At 42.3% G+C, this 16,965-nt stretch overlaps 1 protein-coding gene across 1 annotated transcript in view; it reads left to right on the forward strand.

The window, feature by feature from the left end:
• Positions 1-16,965, forward strand: part of LOC126426677 (E3 ubiquitin-protein ligase MIB2) — a 224,885-nt gene that overhangs the window by 163,026 nt on the left and 44,894 nt on the right. The window contains exon 14 of the mRNA XM_050088569.1: positions 15,591-15,743. Within this exon, the coding sequence (XP_049944526.1) occupies positions 15,591-15,743 (153 nt within the window). The remainder of the gene's footprint in view (positions 1-15,590; positions 15,744-16,965) is intronic.

Here is a 16,965-nt window from a genome sequence, read left to right on the forward strand (position 1 = left end):
TGTGGTAGCTGGAATAAAAGGATGAACTTTAAACTATGAGGTAAATTTTTTTTTTTTTATTGAAAACATATTTACAATACTCATTTCTAAACAATATTTTTCATTTTGTTACCCAGCATATATATGTACAGATTTTTGCGAGTTTACTAAGTCTTTTAGGTTGATGCTGCTATTTTTTGAAGTTTGTCTGTGGACTTCATTAATCGTAAAACTGTAGGCTGAGTTGATTGGAAATTGTTCTTCGCTTTCTCTGCTACTCGCGCTGCCGATTCTCTTTTGTCGGGAACTTTAAGGTGCTTTTCACTCCTTTTCTGTTTCATTTTTTCACTGTTCTTTTTGTTTTCTCCATTTTACTTCAGAACTGGCAGTATCTCCTACACTAAGTACACTTCACACACTTTATTTTTGATTTATATTCAGCCACTATATCACTTTGACTACTCGCACTTCACTGCTTTTATTCACTCTCTGCACTACTTTTTCAGTTCCTTCTGCGTCACCCATAAGAAACTGAGGTTCGAACCCACGACGGGTCTCACTTTATATACCCCAACTCGTGCGTAGCCCCACCAGTGGTGAATTCAAAAATATACCAAAAACACTTCAAATGATCCACAATGTTGCAGAACATTCCACAACATTAGTGTGTGTTCTGGAATGTTCCACAACGATGTGGAATTTTCCTGAACATTCTGGAATCTTCCCGAATGTTCCACACTACCCCCGAACATTTCAGAATGTACCGGATCACTGTGTAACGTTCTGGAACATTCTGGAATGTGGAATGCTCTCAAAAACTCTAAAATGTTCTAGAAATTTCTAGAGGGTGAAACTTCCCAGCCCTCATATCTTCGAAAGTATGCCCTTCAGATAAAAACAGGAACCTTCTTCACGGATGGGTATTGAGGGCTACCACACCGTATAACTCCCTCGACGCATTAGTGTTCTTTGTGTTTAGTGTCGTTACTGGGCACGGTACAGTACGTAAGGGGTGTACGGAGGACACAAAGGTGCTAAGTACTCGTGAAAGACACTATTATCAGTACCGACGGCATTTTGAAAGGGGCCCCCCACTGTGGGCTTCATTTGGCCGAACAGTCGAATCGTGCAGTATCCAGATTTTCGAGGCCTCTTACGTGACAGTGACTCAGTGTCAGACTGTGTGAGAACGTGAGGGCAGACACACTGGTCATTCGCATCTGACGGTCATGGGGAGGAACGACGTACTGTGCGTCGAGTGCACGGTAACCTCTTAGAGTCCGTTTCTGCCGTCTGAGAAAAAGTAGTGGACTCCCTGCGACGGACTCCCTGCGACATCTCTCACCGTCGGTCGGAGACCGGCAGCTGCAGGACTAGGGAATTACCATTTTAAAGCCACAAAACAAATGTCCCCGTCTGGACTGGTGAGCACTTACTGGTGGGGAGCGACGGATCGCTGTTCTGCTCTACCCCCAGGATGACGGTCGTTGCTAAGTGTGGCAGCGGCCTGGAAAGATGTCTCATTTTTCCAAACTTCTGGAGAGGCATAGCAGTGTTACTTATGGTATTGTCAAATGTGACTTGGTCACAGATTATAGTGACTGAGGAAATCTGGCAAAAGGCACATCACAGACAGCACGTGTCCTCACCTTTCACCTCTCGTCCGATTGTATTGCGGTGCCAGTTTTTGACAGGACAGTACTCCTCCACAGATGGCGCGTGTGTGATGTCGAGCTACTCCTGTGGCCGGCGAGACTCGCAGATCCGTTCGCGATAGGACGCGCGTGGGAAGAGCTCGGACGTCGCCCGGTCTTAGCGCCGGTATCTGGGATATTGGTGACCGGTTAGAGCAGTTGAGGCCCGGCGTCCTTCGGGAGAGGATACCACGTTCGGGCCAGTGGGGTTGCAGTGTCACACTGATAAGTGAGCTCTTTCTACCGAGACCTTTTTGAGTGTGACTCGATTTTATAATCGGTGAAATAACATCACTTAATGTCTCAACTCGTGAAATTTCATTTCATCGTCATCACTTTATATTGACTCTTTTTCCTGTCTTAATACTTACTTGTATTATTTGTCTCAACCTTGCCACATCTGTCTTTACTTCTCATTCTGTCATTATCATCTCTGCACCAAAGTTGGCTCAATGCTTATCAGCGTAATTTCTCTGGCCTATTCTCTGTACTCTTTCCCCACTTCCGGTCTGCTGTCGTCTTCACTACAGGTGGGTCCCTCTCGTCCTGTCCTTACTTTTTAACCTTCCCCGACCTAGCTGTCTCCGATCCGCGAGGAAGGAACTATTACTTCTGATACCAAAGTAGGGTGTACCTTCTTTTATGTACCTACTGATATGATAGCACTACACATTTTGCCTCCTGAAGGTAAACCAGAAACTCCGTCTTATTAGTTTTCTCGGTTGAATTTTTCCTCGATACAAAAGAAATCTATTTTAATACTGTGGTGTGCATCCCCTTATGATGTAGCAATCATTTTATACGGGTTTATTTGGCTGAATTTTTGAGTGGATAGCTGATAGAAACTCAGTCGGCATTCACCTCCCGAACACTGCATTCCGTCGCTAGACTCTCAGTGGTTGCGAGATAGCTGTGTGGCATTCCACTTCACAAAATTGCTGAGGCTTTCAGAAGGACAATTAATGGAATCCTGACAACTTGAAGTCAGTTCAGTCATTCAGAATGTCGATTTCTTCCAACCTCATTTCATCAGAGCTGGGAGCTGTAAATTTATTTCTTTCCCCGTTCTCTTCTCTTCACTAGACATGGATTCTCCCGCTCTTAAAGCTGAGAAAAGTGGTCTTCTACTACTTATCACTCAGTGTTATCTTGGTCTTGAACATATTAATTAGCTACTTTGACAAGGCTATGATTTCCCAAAATTGTGCTCTGAAATGAGGTCCATTTTGTCAGGCATTTCGGCCACCACACACAGAAAAGCTTTTCATTGCCCACCCGATCTCGATAATATCTTCGTCAGACTGTTTGCTGCTTCCGCTCCCGTGTCTCTACCCTACGGCTCCTACCCCTGTGACCATCCCCACTGCAAGACTTGCCCTATGCGTGCTCCTGCTAACACTAATGCCAGCTCTGTAACTGGCAAAGCATATACTACCAAAGGGAGAGCCACGTGTGAAATGACATGTTGTATACCTGTTCTTTTGTAAACACTGTTCTGTCTTTTACATCAGCATGACTAGTGCCAAGTTATCAGTTAGGATGAATGCATCCTACCAGGTGTACTGGTATGAAATGAGCGTTAAGATACAAATGTGTTGATAGGGAACATTTATTGTCAACGAGCCTTATTTTTTTTATTTTATTTTATTTTATTATTATTTTTTTGTTTTTTGTTTGGTTGGTATGACATCTGTCAAAGATGTTTAGTATGCATCAAGTCATGGAACAAACAACATATGTTTTCATCGTGTTAACAATGTCGAATTTTAAACCAGAAAGTGATGATTTGCGGAAAGCATTAATTTTTTGTTTTCATTTGAAAAAAAATGCTGCAGAGTCACCTCGAATGCTTGTCGAGGCATATGGTGATTGTGTTCTATTAGAAGCAACATGCAAAAAATGGTTTCAACAGTTCAGAAATAATGATTTTGATGTAAGTAATGAAGAACGTGGAAAACCACCAATAAAGTTCGAAGATGCAGAATTGCAAACAATATTGGATCAAGATGATACTTTGAGTCAGAAGCAAATGGCAGCAATGCTAAATGTTGCACAACAAACAATTTCTGACCATTCGGAAGCTATGGGAAAGATCCAGAAGTGTGGAAAATGGGTGCCACACGAATTGAATGAAAGACAGATGGAAAACCGAAAAACCATTTGTCAAATTTTGCTTCAAAGACATGAAAGAAAATAAATTTTGCATCGAATTGTTACTGGCGATGAAAAATGGATTTATTTTAAGAATCCTAAACGGGAAAAATTGTGAGTTAATCCGGGACAACCGTCAACATCGACTGCAAAACCAGATTGTTTCGGCAAGACGACAATGCTCTGTGTTCAGTGGGATCAGAAAGGTGTGGTGTATCACGAGCTTCTAAAACCCAGTGAAACTGTGAATACTAATCGCTACAGACAACAAGTGATCAATTTGAACCATGCATTGATTGAAAAAAAGACCAGAATGGGCCAGAAGACACGGCAAAGAAATTTTTTTACACGACAATGCACCTGCATACAAAGCAAAACTGGTTCAGGATTCAATCAAAACACTCGACTGATAGCTGCTACCACACCCGCCGTATTCACCAGACTTGGTCCCTTCCGACTACCATTTGTTTTCATCAACAGGACCCGCATTGGCTGAGGAACACTTCGATTCCTACGAAGAAGTCGAAAATTGGGCGTCTGATTCGTTTGCTTCAAAAGACGAACATTTCTATTTGTGTGGTGTCCACAAATTGCCAGAAAGGTGGTCAAAATGTACAGAAAGCAATGGTCAGTACTTTGAATAAAATGTTTTTACTTTTCAATTCAAAATTAGCGTTTCATTTTCACAAAAAAACGCTCATTTCATACCGGTACACCTGGTATACTAGCAATACACAGTATCCTGTTGTAGAGCATGCAGTGCAACATAACAGTGAGACTTCGGTGCCCGTTTCACCACATGCGCCATCTGGATCCTCCCCCCAGAAACCAGTTTCTCAGAACTCCACACGTGGCAACTGGTGCTACCTCATGTCCTCGGTTCTTGCCACCCAGCTAGCCTTAATTTATGTTAATTTCTTCACTATTGGCATTTCTTCACAGTAAAAATTCTTTCTTCACTTCATTTTGGTTTTCTGTGTCTTTAATTTTCCGATCTGTTTATTTTTCGCCGCACCACTCCCACGTTTGCAGTTAGCTTTTTGCTCGTGTTAACTCGTGCATGATGTTTTGACAGTAATCTCTGTCCTTCATATTACTCTATCTTCCACTTTTTATGCTCTGAGTTTTTCAAATCTTGTCTGATGCAGTCCTGAACAATCAGTCTTTGCTTCTCATCCCATCTAGTAAGTGTCCACTGACCTGGACTTCTGGGCTACTTTTCCGAACTCTAATTCTTTTTCCTAAACCTCACCAGTCGTCTTCCTGCCCCTTCGAGTCTTCTGCCAGGAGGAGGAGCCACGTGCTCCGAAAGTTGGCAACCTTTAATACTTTTATGTGTTTGTTCTACTACTGCCACTTGGTGAGTAGATTTTTTTTTTTTATTTTTTTTTATCTACACATTCACGCTATATTTTCAAATATTGATTATTTTTGTTAATATACTGATCCTTACATTTGATGTTTTGGTGCCAATCTATCCACGTTTGATGTCAAGTCAGACATGACGCTTGTGCTGAACTTTGCCTTAGAGAACTTTGAGAATTGAGATCTGTGTAACATAGCATTTACAGTTCCTGGTTCCAGGACATTCTGAAAATTTTGTAGAATATCTTCCATCTCTTTTGCTCATCTGTCTTCCTCACATATTTCTGCTACCCACTGGGATACCCGACACTGAAAAAATTTTGAAGCTGTCTCTTTCTCCTCATTAGAAAATAATGTGCGAGAAAGAGAAATTCCATCTTGCTGTATATTTGCACCCCCTACTCGCGATCATAAAGCGGTTACGGCATCGATGATTTCAGCCGTAAATAGAAATATTAAAAAAGGTAGGAGGATTTTTCTGTTTAGCAAAAGTGACAAAAAGCAGATTACAGAGTACCTGACGGCTCAACACAAAAGTTTTGTCTCAAGTACAGATAGTGTTGAGGATCAGTGGACAAAGTTCAAAACCATCGTACAATGTGCGTTAGATGAGTATGTGCCAAGCAAGATCGTAAGAGATGGAAAAGAGCCACCGTGGTACAACAGCCGAGTTAGAAAACTGCTGCGGAAGCAAAGGGAACTTCACAGCAACCATAAACATAGGCAAAGCCTTGCAGACAAACAAAAACTACGCGAAGCGAAATGTAGTGTGAGGAGGGCTATGCGAGAGGCGTTCAACGAATTCGAAAGTAAAGTTCTATGTACTGACTTGGCAGAAAATCCTAAGAAATTTTGGTCTTACGTCAAAGCGGTAGGTGGAACAAAACAAAATGTCCAGACACTCTGTGACCAAAATGGTACTGAAACAGAGGATGACAGACTGACTAAAGGCCGAAATACTAAATGTCTTTTTCCAAAGCTGTTTCACAGAGGAAGACTGCACTGTAGTTCCTTCTCTAGATTGTCGTACAGATGACGAAATGGTAGATATCGAAATGGACGACAGAGGGATAGAGAAATAATTAAAATCGCTCAAAAGAGGAAAGGCCGCTGGACCTGATGGGATACCAGTTCGATTTTACACAGCTCAGCAGTGTGGGATCCATACCAGATAGGGTTGATAGAAGAGATGGAGAAGATCCAATGAAGAGCAGCGCGCTTCGTTGCAGGATCATTTAGTAATCGCGAAAGCGTTACGGAGATGATAGATAAACTCCAGTGGAAGACTCTGCAGGAGAGACGCTCAGTAGCTCGGTACGGGCTTTTGTTAAAGTTTCGAGAACATACCTTTACCGAAGAGTCGAGCAGTATATTGCTCCCTCCTACGTATATCTCGCGAAGAGACCATGAGGATAAAATCAGAGAGATTAGAGCCCACACAGAGGCGTACCGACAATCCTTCTTTCCCGAACAATACGAGACTGGAATAGAAGGGAGAACCGATAGAGGTACTCAGGGTACCCTCCGCCACACACCGTCAGGTGGCTTGTGGAGTATGGATGTAGATGTAGATGTACTCAAACAGCCATTGTTACTAAATTTTCTCAAATATATCAATGAAGGATATTCTGCAGTTCCATAGCTCTTAGTTATCCTATTTTTTACTCTTATGACCACTGGTAAAAATATTATGGATAAATGTTTGTATTAGATTATTTTCATTGCAAAGAAAAAGTTGTTCTTCAAACTATGTTTTTACAATTCTCCTTTCAGGATCTTGAGAAGTACTCTGAAAAATACTGAATTTTGTAGTCTTCAGTGAAAGTACTTGGGACCTAGCACTCCAAAATTTCAATAATCCGAATTTTGGAGCATTGCTTGCCTCGCACTTGGCCCTGTCGAATGTTTTGTTGCAATATCGTTCAGTGACACACCTGTCTTTCGTAACGAAGTAGTAGACTCTCCACTTGCCGTGTACTGTGGGGCTGTTCCACCTGTCTGCCATCACTCCTAGCTCTGTTGCACACATCTCCACATGTATGCTAAACACTTGGATGAATTTCTGCAGCAGATTTTTTTGTCTTAAATGAGACATTCAAAGACAGCACGTAGTTGAAACAAAACATCATCAATGTCAATCGTTTTGTGAATACAGGGTGTTTCAGAAATAGGTGCCGCACAGAGTGGCCGTGTGGTTTGAGATGCCAAGTCACAGATTACGCGGCCCCTCCCACTGGAGGTTCGAGTCCTGTGTGTGTGTGTGTGTGTGTGTGTGTGTGTGTGTGTGTGTGTTTTGTTCTAGTTTAAGTAGTGTGTAAGTCTACGGACCGATGACCTCAGCAGTTTGGTCCTTTCGGAATTCACACACACATGAACATATACAGGGTGTCCCATTTATCTTGACCACCCTATTGTATTGTATTGTATTGTATGTTAACCGGGGGCCTAGAAACGATGGAGAGGCTCCGCCCCCACAGCCGCAGTGGTCCGCAACCCCACGTGACTACTGCAGTCCACTTCACCCCTCCACTGCCCCACACCGAACCCAGGATTATTGTGCGGTTCAGCGTCCGGTGGACCCCCCCCCCCCCCCCCCACTGTCCCCCCACCCCCACCCCCACCCCACCCCGCTCTCCCGAGGAATCTCACGCACCAGACAAGTGTAACACCTATGTTTCTGTGGTAGAGTAATGGTGTTGTACGCATACATGGAGAACTTGTTTGCGCAGCAATTGCCGACATAGTGTAGCTGAGGCGGAATAAGGGGAACCGGCCTGCATTCGCCGAGGCAGATGGAAAACCACCTAAAAACCATCCACAGACTGGCCGACTCACCGAACCTTGACACAAGTCCACCGGGCGGATTCGTGCCGGGGACCAGGCGCTCCTTCCCAGTCCGGAAAGCTGTGCGTTAGACCGCACGGCTAACCACCCTAAATAACTGTTTGTCCAGATGCAAATTACAAAATGTTTCAAGCAAATGTTCTTTAGCTGTCAGGGGGACATCAATCAGCATGATTGCCTTTGTTGTAGCTTTGTTTTTTACAAAGATACCAACAGCGGTATCACTTTTCTAAATGGCACCCTGTGTTTTTTATTCGGTAATTCTTTCCTCTCCTAAAGATCTATTCAGAAATGTATAAATGTATCACAGTGTACCATTCACTGAAAAAAAGACGTTATTAATTACATAACACTACATTGATTTTTGAGTCCGGGATCACAAACTTGTCCACTTGCTGGAGTTGTCAGAAAACAAATGAAAACCAAATAAAAATGTAACACACAGTTGACTTTGACTCTCCTCACCATTGCTCAGGAGTAGAACATACAAAGGCACTCAAAGTGGTGACCCTGGACAACGATACACTGGTGCACTCACTGAATGAAAGAATTATTTACTGCTTCCAGTGCTGCCTGCTGAAGAGAATTACAAGCAAGCACGATACATTCCTGCATATCCTTTGGAGTTGTTGGAATATCGCGATAGACAATGTCTTTAATGCATACCCAAAGAAAAAAGTCCAGAGGATTTGAATCGGGAGACGTAGCAGGCCAAGTAACTGTTGCTTCTCGACCAATCAATCTGGCAGGATACTTTCGGTTCAGAACACGACGTGCACATGAGGCATTATGTGCTGGACATCCATCGTGTTGATACCACATCACCATTCTGGTTCTTACCGCCACTTCATCCGGAAGAGGAGGAACAATTCGTCTGAGGAAGTTGGCATACGCTGTGCCGTTTACACTACCATTGATGAAATAGGGCCAATAATTGTAGCACCGAGCATCCCTCACCAAATGTTAACTCTCCATTGACACTAATGTTCCACCTGTCTAAGCCGTCGTGGGTTGTCGCTGGACAAATAATGCACGTTCCTTGTATTTGCCTGTCCTTTGTTTGAGGAGGAACATTCATCAGTAAATAGAACTTTGGGGAAGAAGTTCGGGTTGGTGAGGATTTGCTGCTGTGCCCACCGACAGTACTGTACACGATTCTGGAAATCATTCCCGTGCAGTTTTTAATGTAGGTGTACATGGTAAGAATGGAAGCGGTGACGTGTAAGAATATCACTTACACTAGTTTTAGGAATGCCAATCTCATGTTCAAGCTGTTGTGTGCCCACATGTGAATTCATAGTAAAGAAAGTGAGAACAATAACTTCAGCAGCACCGAGCGAGGTGGCGCAGTGGTTAGCACACTGGACTCGCATTCGGGAGGACGACTGTTCAATCCTGTCTCCAGCCATCCTGATTTAGGTTTTCCGTGATTTGCCTAAATCGTTTCAGGCAAATGCCGGGATGGTTCCTTTGAAAGGGCACGGCCGATTTCCTTCCCCATCCTTCCCTAACCCGAGCTTGCGCTCTGTCTCTAATGACCTCATTGTCGACGGGACGTTAAACAACACTAACCTAACTGCAGCAGCTTCGTCTGTGCGAGTGCTACGATGATTGCGTTGTCGTGGGTTGAAACTTCCCATTTCCTGCAGCATCACAACAAGACGAGAAAACATCTGTTGGGAAGGTGGGTTCTTTTGAGGATATTGCTCTGTACTGTTCTGCTGCTTGCGTAATATTTCGCCAACCATCATCATCAACAACAACAACAACAATAACAATAAAAGAAATTTTATGCTGATGCAGTTTGTAAGGAGGACAGACTTTACTGCATGCCTACTCTGCACAACAGTATTGAAAAGGACTAAACTACTGTAATAAATCTACCCGTACATAAGAAAACAGTATTGCAATTGCTGTTCTGCTAACTTACATTCACCATACATGAGTAGCATTTCTACCTTCTCTTCATTGGCCTACATTATATTCCCACAAATCTTCAACTAACAATGATTGATGGAATGATGGGTGTGCATTCTACTTATGTTTACGTTTGTCCTCTGTCAACGTCAGCACGTGGATGTGGTCCATTACCCCGAGTACCTGCACTAAGCGCTGGGAGTGTCAACGTCAGTGTTGTGTTTGAGTGAGTGGTACACTGTGATAAATTTTTTAATAGGTCTTTAGAAGAGGAAATGAATTACTGAATAAAAAATACAGGGTGCCATTTTAGAAGGTCATACCGCTGTTCATATCTTTGTAAAAAACAAAGCTACTACGAAGCCAGTCGTGCTGATTGGTGTCCCCCGACGGCTAAAGAACATCTGCTTGAAACATTTTGTAATTTGCTTCTGGACAAACAGTTATTTAGGGTGGTCAAGACAAATGGGACACCCTGTACAGAAATAGAGGGCATGGTTTTAGATATGTATTCCCCATTTATATAAAGAAGAATGTCAGCTCATTTGTTTTCTTTGTAATTCATATGAATTTACAGTTTTATTCTGATCTTGATGAAATTTTGAACACTTTACGTTCAAGACAAGAGGGAGATCACTGCCTACATAAGAGTTCATAATCCATAACAAGAAGTAAGCAGTCAGTGCGTAAAAGAAATTTAATTTCTGTACCGATTTCAGACACTCAGTGCAGTGCCCTTCTTCGGAAGGTTATATGCATCGCATTATTTGTGAATATCGGCAATAAGATGCATACGGTAAAATGTCACAACCAGGTGGTTCATAGCATCTACAAAATTAGTATAAAGAAGCAAAACAATTGCAGAGATCTTACCTGCAGCACTGGGCACTGCAGCTAGTAGACGATAAAAGAACTTTATTAAAACACGTCCTGAAGTGCTCGGTTTCGTATGACTGTTGGAGACGGTTGCGGGAGCAGCGGTTGTGTCCTTAACATTTGCAATGTGTACGGACCCTGTCAGCAGTAGATCACCCTCCACACATTACATTCTGTGAATGGTGCGGGCAGAAGTGTGCTGCAGATTCTTTAGACTTTCTGCCGTAACATTATTTGCAGATGGTAGTGCGGTTCACATGAGTGGCATCACTGAGTTTGGTTCTCCCTCAGTTTTTTGGCCGCTATCATTGGTGATCAATTAGTTGGGTCCTATTTACTTGTAAACATAATTATGGGGCAGGTGTACACAGACCTCCTGGAAAACATCATATCTCATGCTGTTGACAGCACTCCACTGTCTGTTTATCTACGAGCTCATTTCTTGCATTGTGGCACTTTTGTACACTTCAGTCGTATGGCCCAGCAGCGTTTGTATTGAAAGTTTCCTGCTTCTACGGATTGCTCGCCCTTCTCACTCACATTATGTGAGCCGTATCGTTTTCTACTTGTGGAGCATTTGTCGGTTTATTTGTCTCTGTTGCCTGAGACGGAATCTGTTCGGAATGAAATTGTGGCAGGTTGTAACGAAATATGCAGAACTCCTGGAGTTTGGGATTGGGTTCCTCAGCCGTGAGGCATCGATGTGGGGTCTGTATTCGAACAGGAGATAGAAATTTTCGAACATCTTCTTTAAAAGCAACAGCTTGCAGCAGGAAAAGCATTCTGGTGAATATCGGTGTTTTGGAGGCCATAACCTTGAAACCAAACAATTCTGGACACGTGTTGTAATGAAATTTTTTTTCAGTGGATTTCTTTCCAATGCCCCACAGCATACATGCGATTGAAGAATGGGTTATTTTATTTTAACTACAATGTTTTTGCTGCACTATTTATTTATGTACTTCTAGTGATACAAGTTACAGGATGAGCTCATTTTGGTGTTTCGCCATTATCGAGTGTACCTGTGAAGATGCCATTATAGGTATAAGATTGTTCCTAACATCTGTGTTAGTCTGTGTCTACACAAGACACCTAATTCTTACATCTTAGCCGGTACGATTTGGATCGTATGGCATCTTGGAGTTTAAATGTTGACTGTCATATAGTTAAGATACACTAAAAACGTCACAAGTTACCTCCTAATTTCGTACCAGACCTCCTTTTGCCCAGCCCAGTGCAGCAACTTGACGTGACAGGGGCTGAACGAGTCATCGAAAGTGACGTGCAGAAATATTGAGCTGTGCTACCTGTATAGCTGTCCGTTATTGCGAAAGTGCTCGCAGTGCAGGGCTTTCTTCACGAACTGACCTGTCGAATCTCTCCCGTAAATGTTCGACGGGATTCGTATCGTGCAGTCTGGATGTCCAAATCGTTCACTCTAATTGTCAAAGATCTTCTTCAAACTGGCAAAGAATAATTACGGTCTGGTGACATGGCGCATTGTCACCTGTAAAAATTCCACCATTGCTTGGGAACGTGAAGCCTGTGAATGGCTGCAAATGGTCAGTGATCAGTTCAGTTGGAGCAGAGGACCCACTCCGTCTATTGAAACACAGCCCACACCGTTTTGGAGCCACCATCGGCTTGCACAGTTCCTTGTTGACAACTCGGATCCGTGGCGTTGTAGGGTCTGCATCACACTCGAACCCTACTGTAAGCTCTTACCGACTGAAATCGGCACTCGTCTGACCGTGCTACAGCTTTGCAGCTGCCTAGGATCCAACTGATGTAGTCGACGAGCACAGGAGAGGCACTGCGGGCAATGTCGTACTGTTAGCTGAGGCACTCACGTCAGTTGTCTGCCGCCGTAGCCCATCAGTGCCAAATTTTGCTGCACTGTCCTAACAGATACGTTTGTCAAACGTCCCACATTGATTTCAAGCTACTGCTCTCGGTTGGTAAGTGAAGGCCATTGGACACTGCGTTGTCCAGGGTGAGAGAGAGGTAGTGCACGGAATTTGGTATTTTCGGCACACTTTTGACAGAGTGAATATCGGAAAATTGAATTCCCTAACGATTTTGGACACAGGATGTCTCATGTGTCTTGCTCCAATTACCATTACACATTCAAAGTCTGTTAATTCCACTATTGTCACATTGGGCGCCTTTTCACGTGAATCAAAAAATGGTTCAAATGGCTCTGAGCACTTTGGGACTTAACATCTATGGTCGTCAGTCCCCTAGAACTTAGAACTACTTAAACCTAACTAATCTAAGGACATCACACACATCCGTGCCCGAGGCAGGATTCGAACCTGCGACCGTAGCGGTCACGCGGTTCCAGACTGAAGTGCCTAGAACCGCACGGCCACACCGGCCGGCTTCACACGGATCATTGGAGTGCAAATGAAAGCTCCGCCAATGCAGTGGCCTTTCATATTGTGTCTGTGCAATACTACCACCATCTGTATTTGAGCATATCACTGTCCCATGACTGTTTGATATGTTATTTATAGGTTTACTTTTTATTTTCAGTCTTAAAAAATTATTTTTGATAGTGATAAACATAAGACAGTAGAACACTTATCACTTACATAAAAATCACAAAATACTATCTCCGAAAAATCAAACATACGAACTGACTTTCCGTGAAGTAGATATTCCATTGTAAACTTATAGCATTGCTGGAGCTGGAGCTATCAAAAATAACATTACAAGATCACACAAAGAAAAAGTAAATATATAAATAATATGATTGTATCGTAACAGAAATATAACCGACATACCTGCTCCGAGGCGTGATATGGTCCATGTCGTATGTAATATATTGTGGCGAAAATGTTTTTGTGTTGTGAAGTTTGGGATGTGTATTGTTGCGTAACAAAAGAAAAACAGTATATCATGTCGTAATACAGATACCCTCCAGCAAGTAAATAATACGTATCTTGTGTAATCTGGGATGCTGCTTCTTAATGATGTCATAAGCTCATCTTGATGTTGTTGCATCGCCACACGGGAATCGTGCAATGGTTAAAAAAAAATCCCAGTATTTCTTGTTCACAAAGAGTTTTATGTTGCACGCTAGGTGTTTGGCAGCAAACTACGTGAATAAAATTGACTTAATACTGTCTCATGAGGGACGTAAGACTGACCTCAGACTGACCTGTGGTGGCGTACAAATCACCTCTATTTATATGATTTTAAACAATTACTGTCATTGTTACATATTAAATTTTTAGATGTATACAGTAAAATTTTTTACATACATCTTCCCAAATTACATACAAATCAAACAATGGAAAATCCAGGATGGAATCTAACAACACCAGTGAAGGAAAATTGCTACTCACCATATAGCGGAGATGCTGAGTCGCGATAGGCACAATAAAGATTCACACACTCGTAGCTTTTGGCCATTAAGGCCTTTCTCAGCAGTAGACACACACACACACACACACACACACACACACACACACACACACATACACACACACTCAAGCAAAAGCAACTTGCACACACGTCTGCAGTCTCAGAGAGCTGAAACTACAATACCCAAATTTACATGAAATAAAAGTGAATAATCTTGTACAAAGACAAGAAAGACTGTGTTTCTATTAAGACCATAAATTACATGTTTTATCATTACAACAATATATTTTGTTATTTTGCTTATATCATTTTACTTACTTAAAGAATGATCACACTATCATTTACAGGTGAACAGAGCTATTAGTTTTATTGAATGAAAGGCCTAGATTTAATTAATTAAATTTTGCACTGTAAAATTTTACATTTCTGTATAGTCGTAATTACAGTTCTGTTAACTAACATCAATTAGAACATGAGCATATTTGGTTCTGACTGAAAAATCACCGTGTCATATTTCTATTAGTTACAATCAATTTTTTAGCTCGAAAACATAAAAAAGCTATCTTTTCACGACTAGAAATATCAGAACTTTAATCATTAATTGCTCCATAGTTACAATAGCAAAATTATTCATACCATGTGCCTGAAGTTTGTATAATGTACAAGTGGTGATGGTACATGAGCTTTTAATCCAACATGTTTCCTTCATTCTACATTCTGGTGAGGCCCAACGTAAACAATGTCAAAACAATTATCAATTTGCTGCAAAATAAATAAATAAATAAAGTTCGGTGTATTTGAACCCAGATAACCAGAAAAGACAAAATCAAAGCAGCAGTTTAAATTGGTGTAAATTAGTGATATTACACATATGCCTTCTTTGGAAGAGTAGGGATGAGGCTGGGAGAGGATACAGGTTTCCAAAAGGATTGTGGTGCTACACATACCAATTAAGATGTAAGCATTAGGTGACATACATATGCATAGACTAGCGCAGACGCGAGGAACAATATTATACCTATTGTCCCACTTCACAGGTACACTAGATAATGACAAAATGCTGAAATGAGCTCATACTGTAAATTGTATCACTACAAGTAAGTAAATAAGTAATGCAACAAAAAACTTGTAGTTAAAATAAAATATGTCGAACTGTTTTTAGCTCTCTGCATATGGCGAATAAATATCTAAATTTTTGCTCTCTATTTTTGATATGTTCTGTATAGCATGTGGTCACACGATGTCACAATGTGTCAATTCTTAGTGTAACGTCTGTAGATTACAGTAACGTAGTCACTTTTATTACACTGTCGGAGTCGCAGTCGTAGCGGAGGATCTGTCGAGAGTTTCGGTGTGACTGTCTCGGTAGCTGTGCATTTTCCAATACGGCCGCAGGGTCACTGCTCGGTGGTGGAGCTGGTGGTGTCGACGGGGGGCGACGTCAACGCGGAGGACGAGGACGGCGACACGGGGCTGCACCTGGCACTGATGAAGCGCGCGTCCATCTGCACGCAGATCCACGAGCTGGAGGCGCCCGCCATCTACGGGGTGAGTCCGGCTGCCGAGCGTGAGTGGCCTGCACTGCCGGAGTCATTTGTTAGCCCCAGCACTGCTGCAGGCCTACATCACAGATGTGGGTGTGTTGCACAACTTTCGAATGTGTTTTATCCTCGAGTGTGCCAAAAATCTCCTCTGTAGGAACAAATATGGATTCGGCAGACAGTGATTGTGTGAAACCCAGCTTCACTGTTCGCATCTGGTGGGTGCTGTATTACCCGACTTCTTGACAGTGTCTAGTATAGTTCTGCACTGTTTCCTAATGAACAAGATACAAGTGTACAAAATATTGTACCAGCTTTCTAATTGGTTTGACCACTTTCTAGAAGACAGAACCCGTCATGTCATCGTTACCGGAGACAAGTCTTCAGATCTAAAAGTAACTTCAGGCTGCAAGCAACTGTTACAGATCCATTATTTTTCACAGTATGTACAAGAGCTTTTCAGAATGAAACTTACATTTTAGAATAATAATAAAAAAACCAAATGGAGAAAAAAATTGTTAGTTAATTTTGGAAGGCACATTGTTCAGCTATTTTTAGCAAGTTCGCAGGAGAGCTTCTGTAAAGTTTGGAAGGTAGGAGACGAGGTACTGGCAGAAGTAAAGCTGTGAGGACGGGGCGTGAGTCGTGCTTGGGTAGCTCAGATGGTAGAGCACTTGCCCGCAAAAGGCAAAGGTGCCGAGTTCGAGTCTCGGTCCGGCACACAGTTTTGATCTGCCAGGAAGTTTCATATCAGTGCACACTCCTCTGCAGAGTGAAAATCTCATTCTATTTTTAGCATTATCTTTGCACAAATTAAGACACTTATCACAATACCATTTTTTTATTCCATCATCATAGAATGTTGCTGCTTGAGACTTCAACCACATATTTCCACCTGTATGCAGTTCCTCGTCATTTTGTGTGAACTATGTTGTGAGCCAGGTCTTCGGGTGTGGAAAGAAGTTAAAGTCCTTTGGACTAAAGCCTAGACTGTTCAGTGAATGACCGAAATGCTCCCATCCGAAATCATCGGGGATCTGTCAAGTTTGAATGGCTGTGTGGGATCGTGCATTGTCACGAATGAAAAAATTCTCGGAATGCTACTTTCCTGGACACTTGCCCGACACTTGTTTTCCTATCGCACTTCTTAATGTTTTTAATGTTTCACTCGTTTGAGGAAATCTGCCAGAAACAATCTCCAGTAATCATTCTTGATGGCAATGTTTGCA

The sequence above is a fragment of the Schistocerca serialis genome, chromosome 11, assembly GCF_023864345.2.
Source record: "Schistocerca serialis cubense isolate TAMUIC-IGC-003099 chromosome 11, iqSchSeri2.2, whole genome shotgun sequence".
Taxonomy (NCBI): Eukaryota; Metazoa; Arthropoda; class Insecta; order Orthoptera; family Acrididae; genus Schistocerca; species Schistocerca serialis.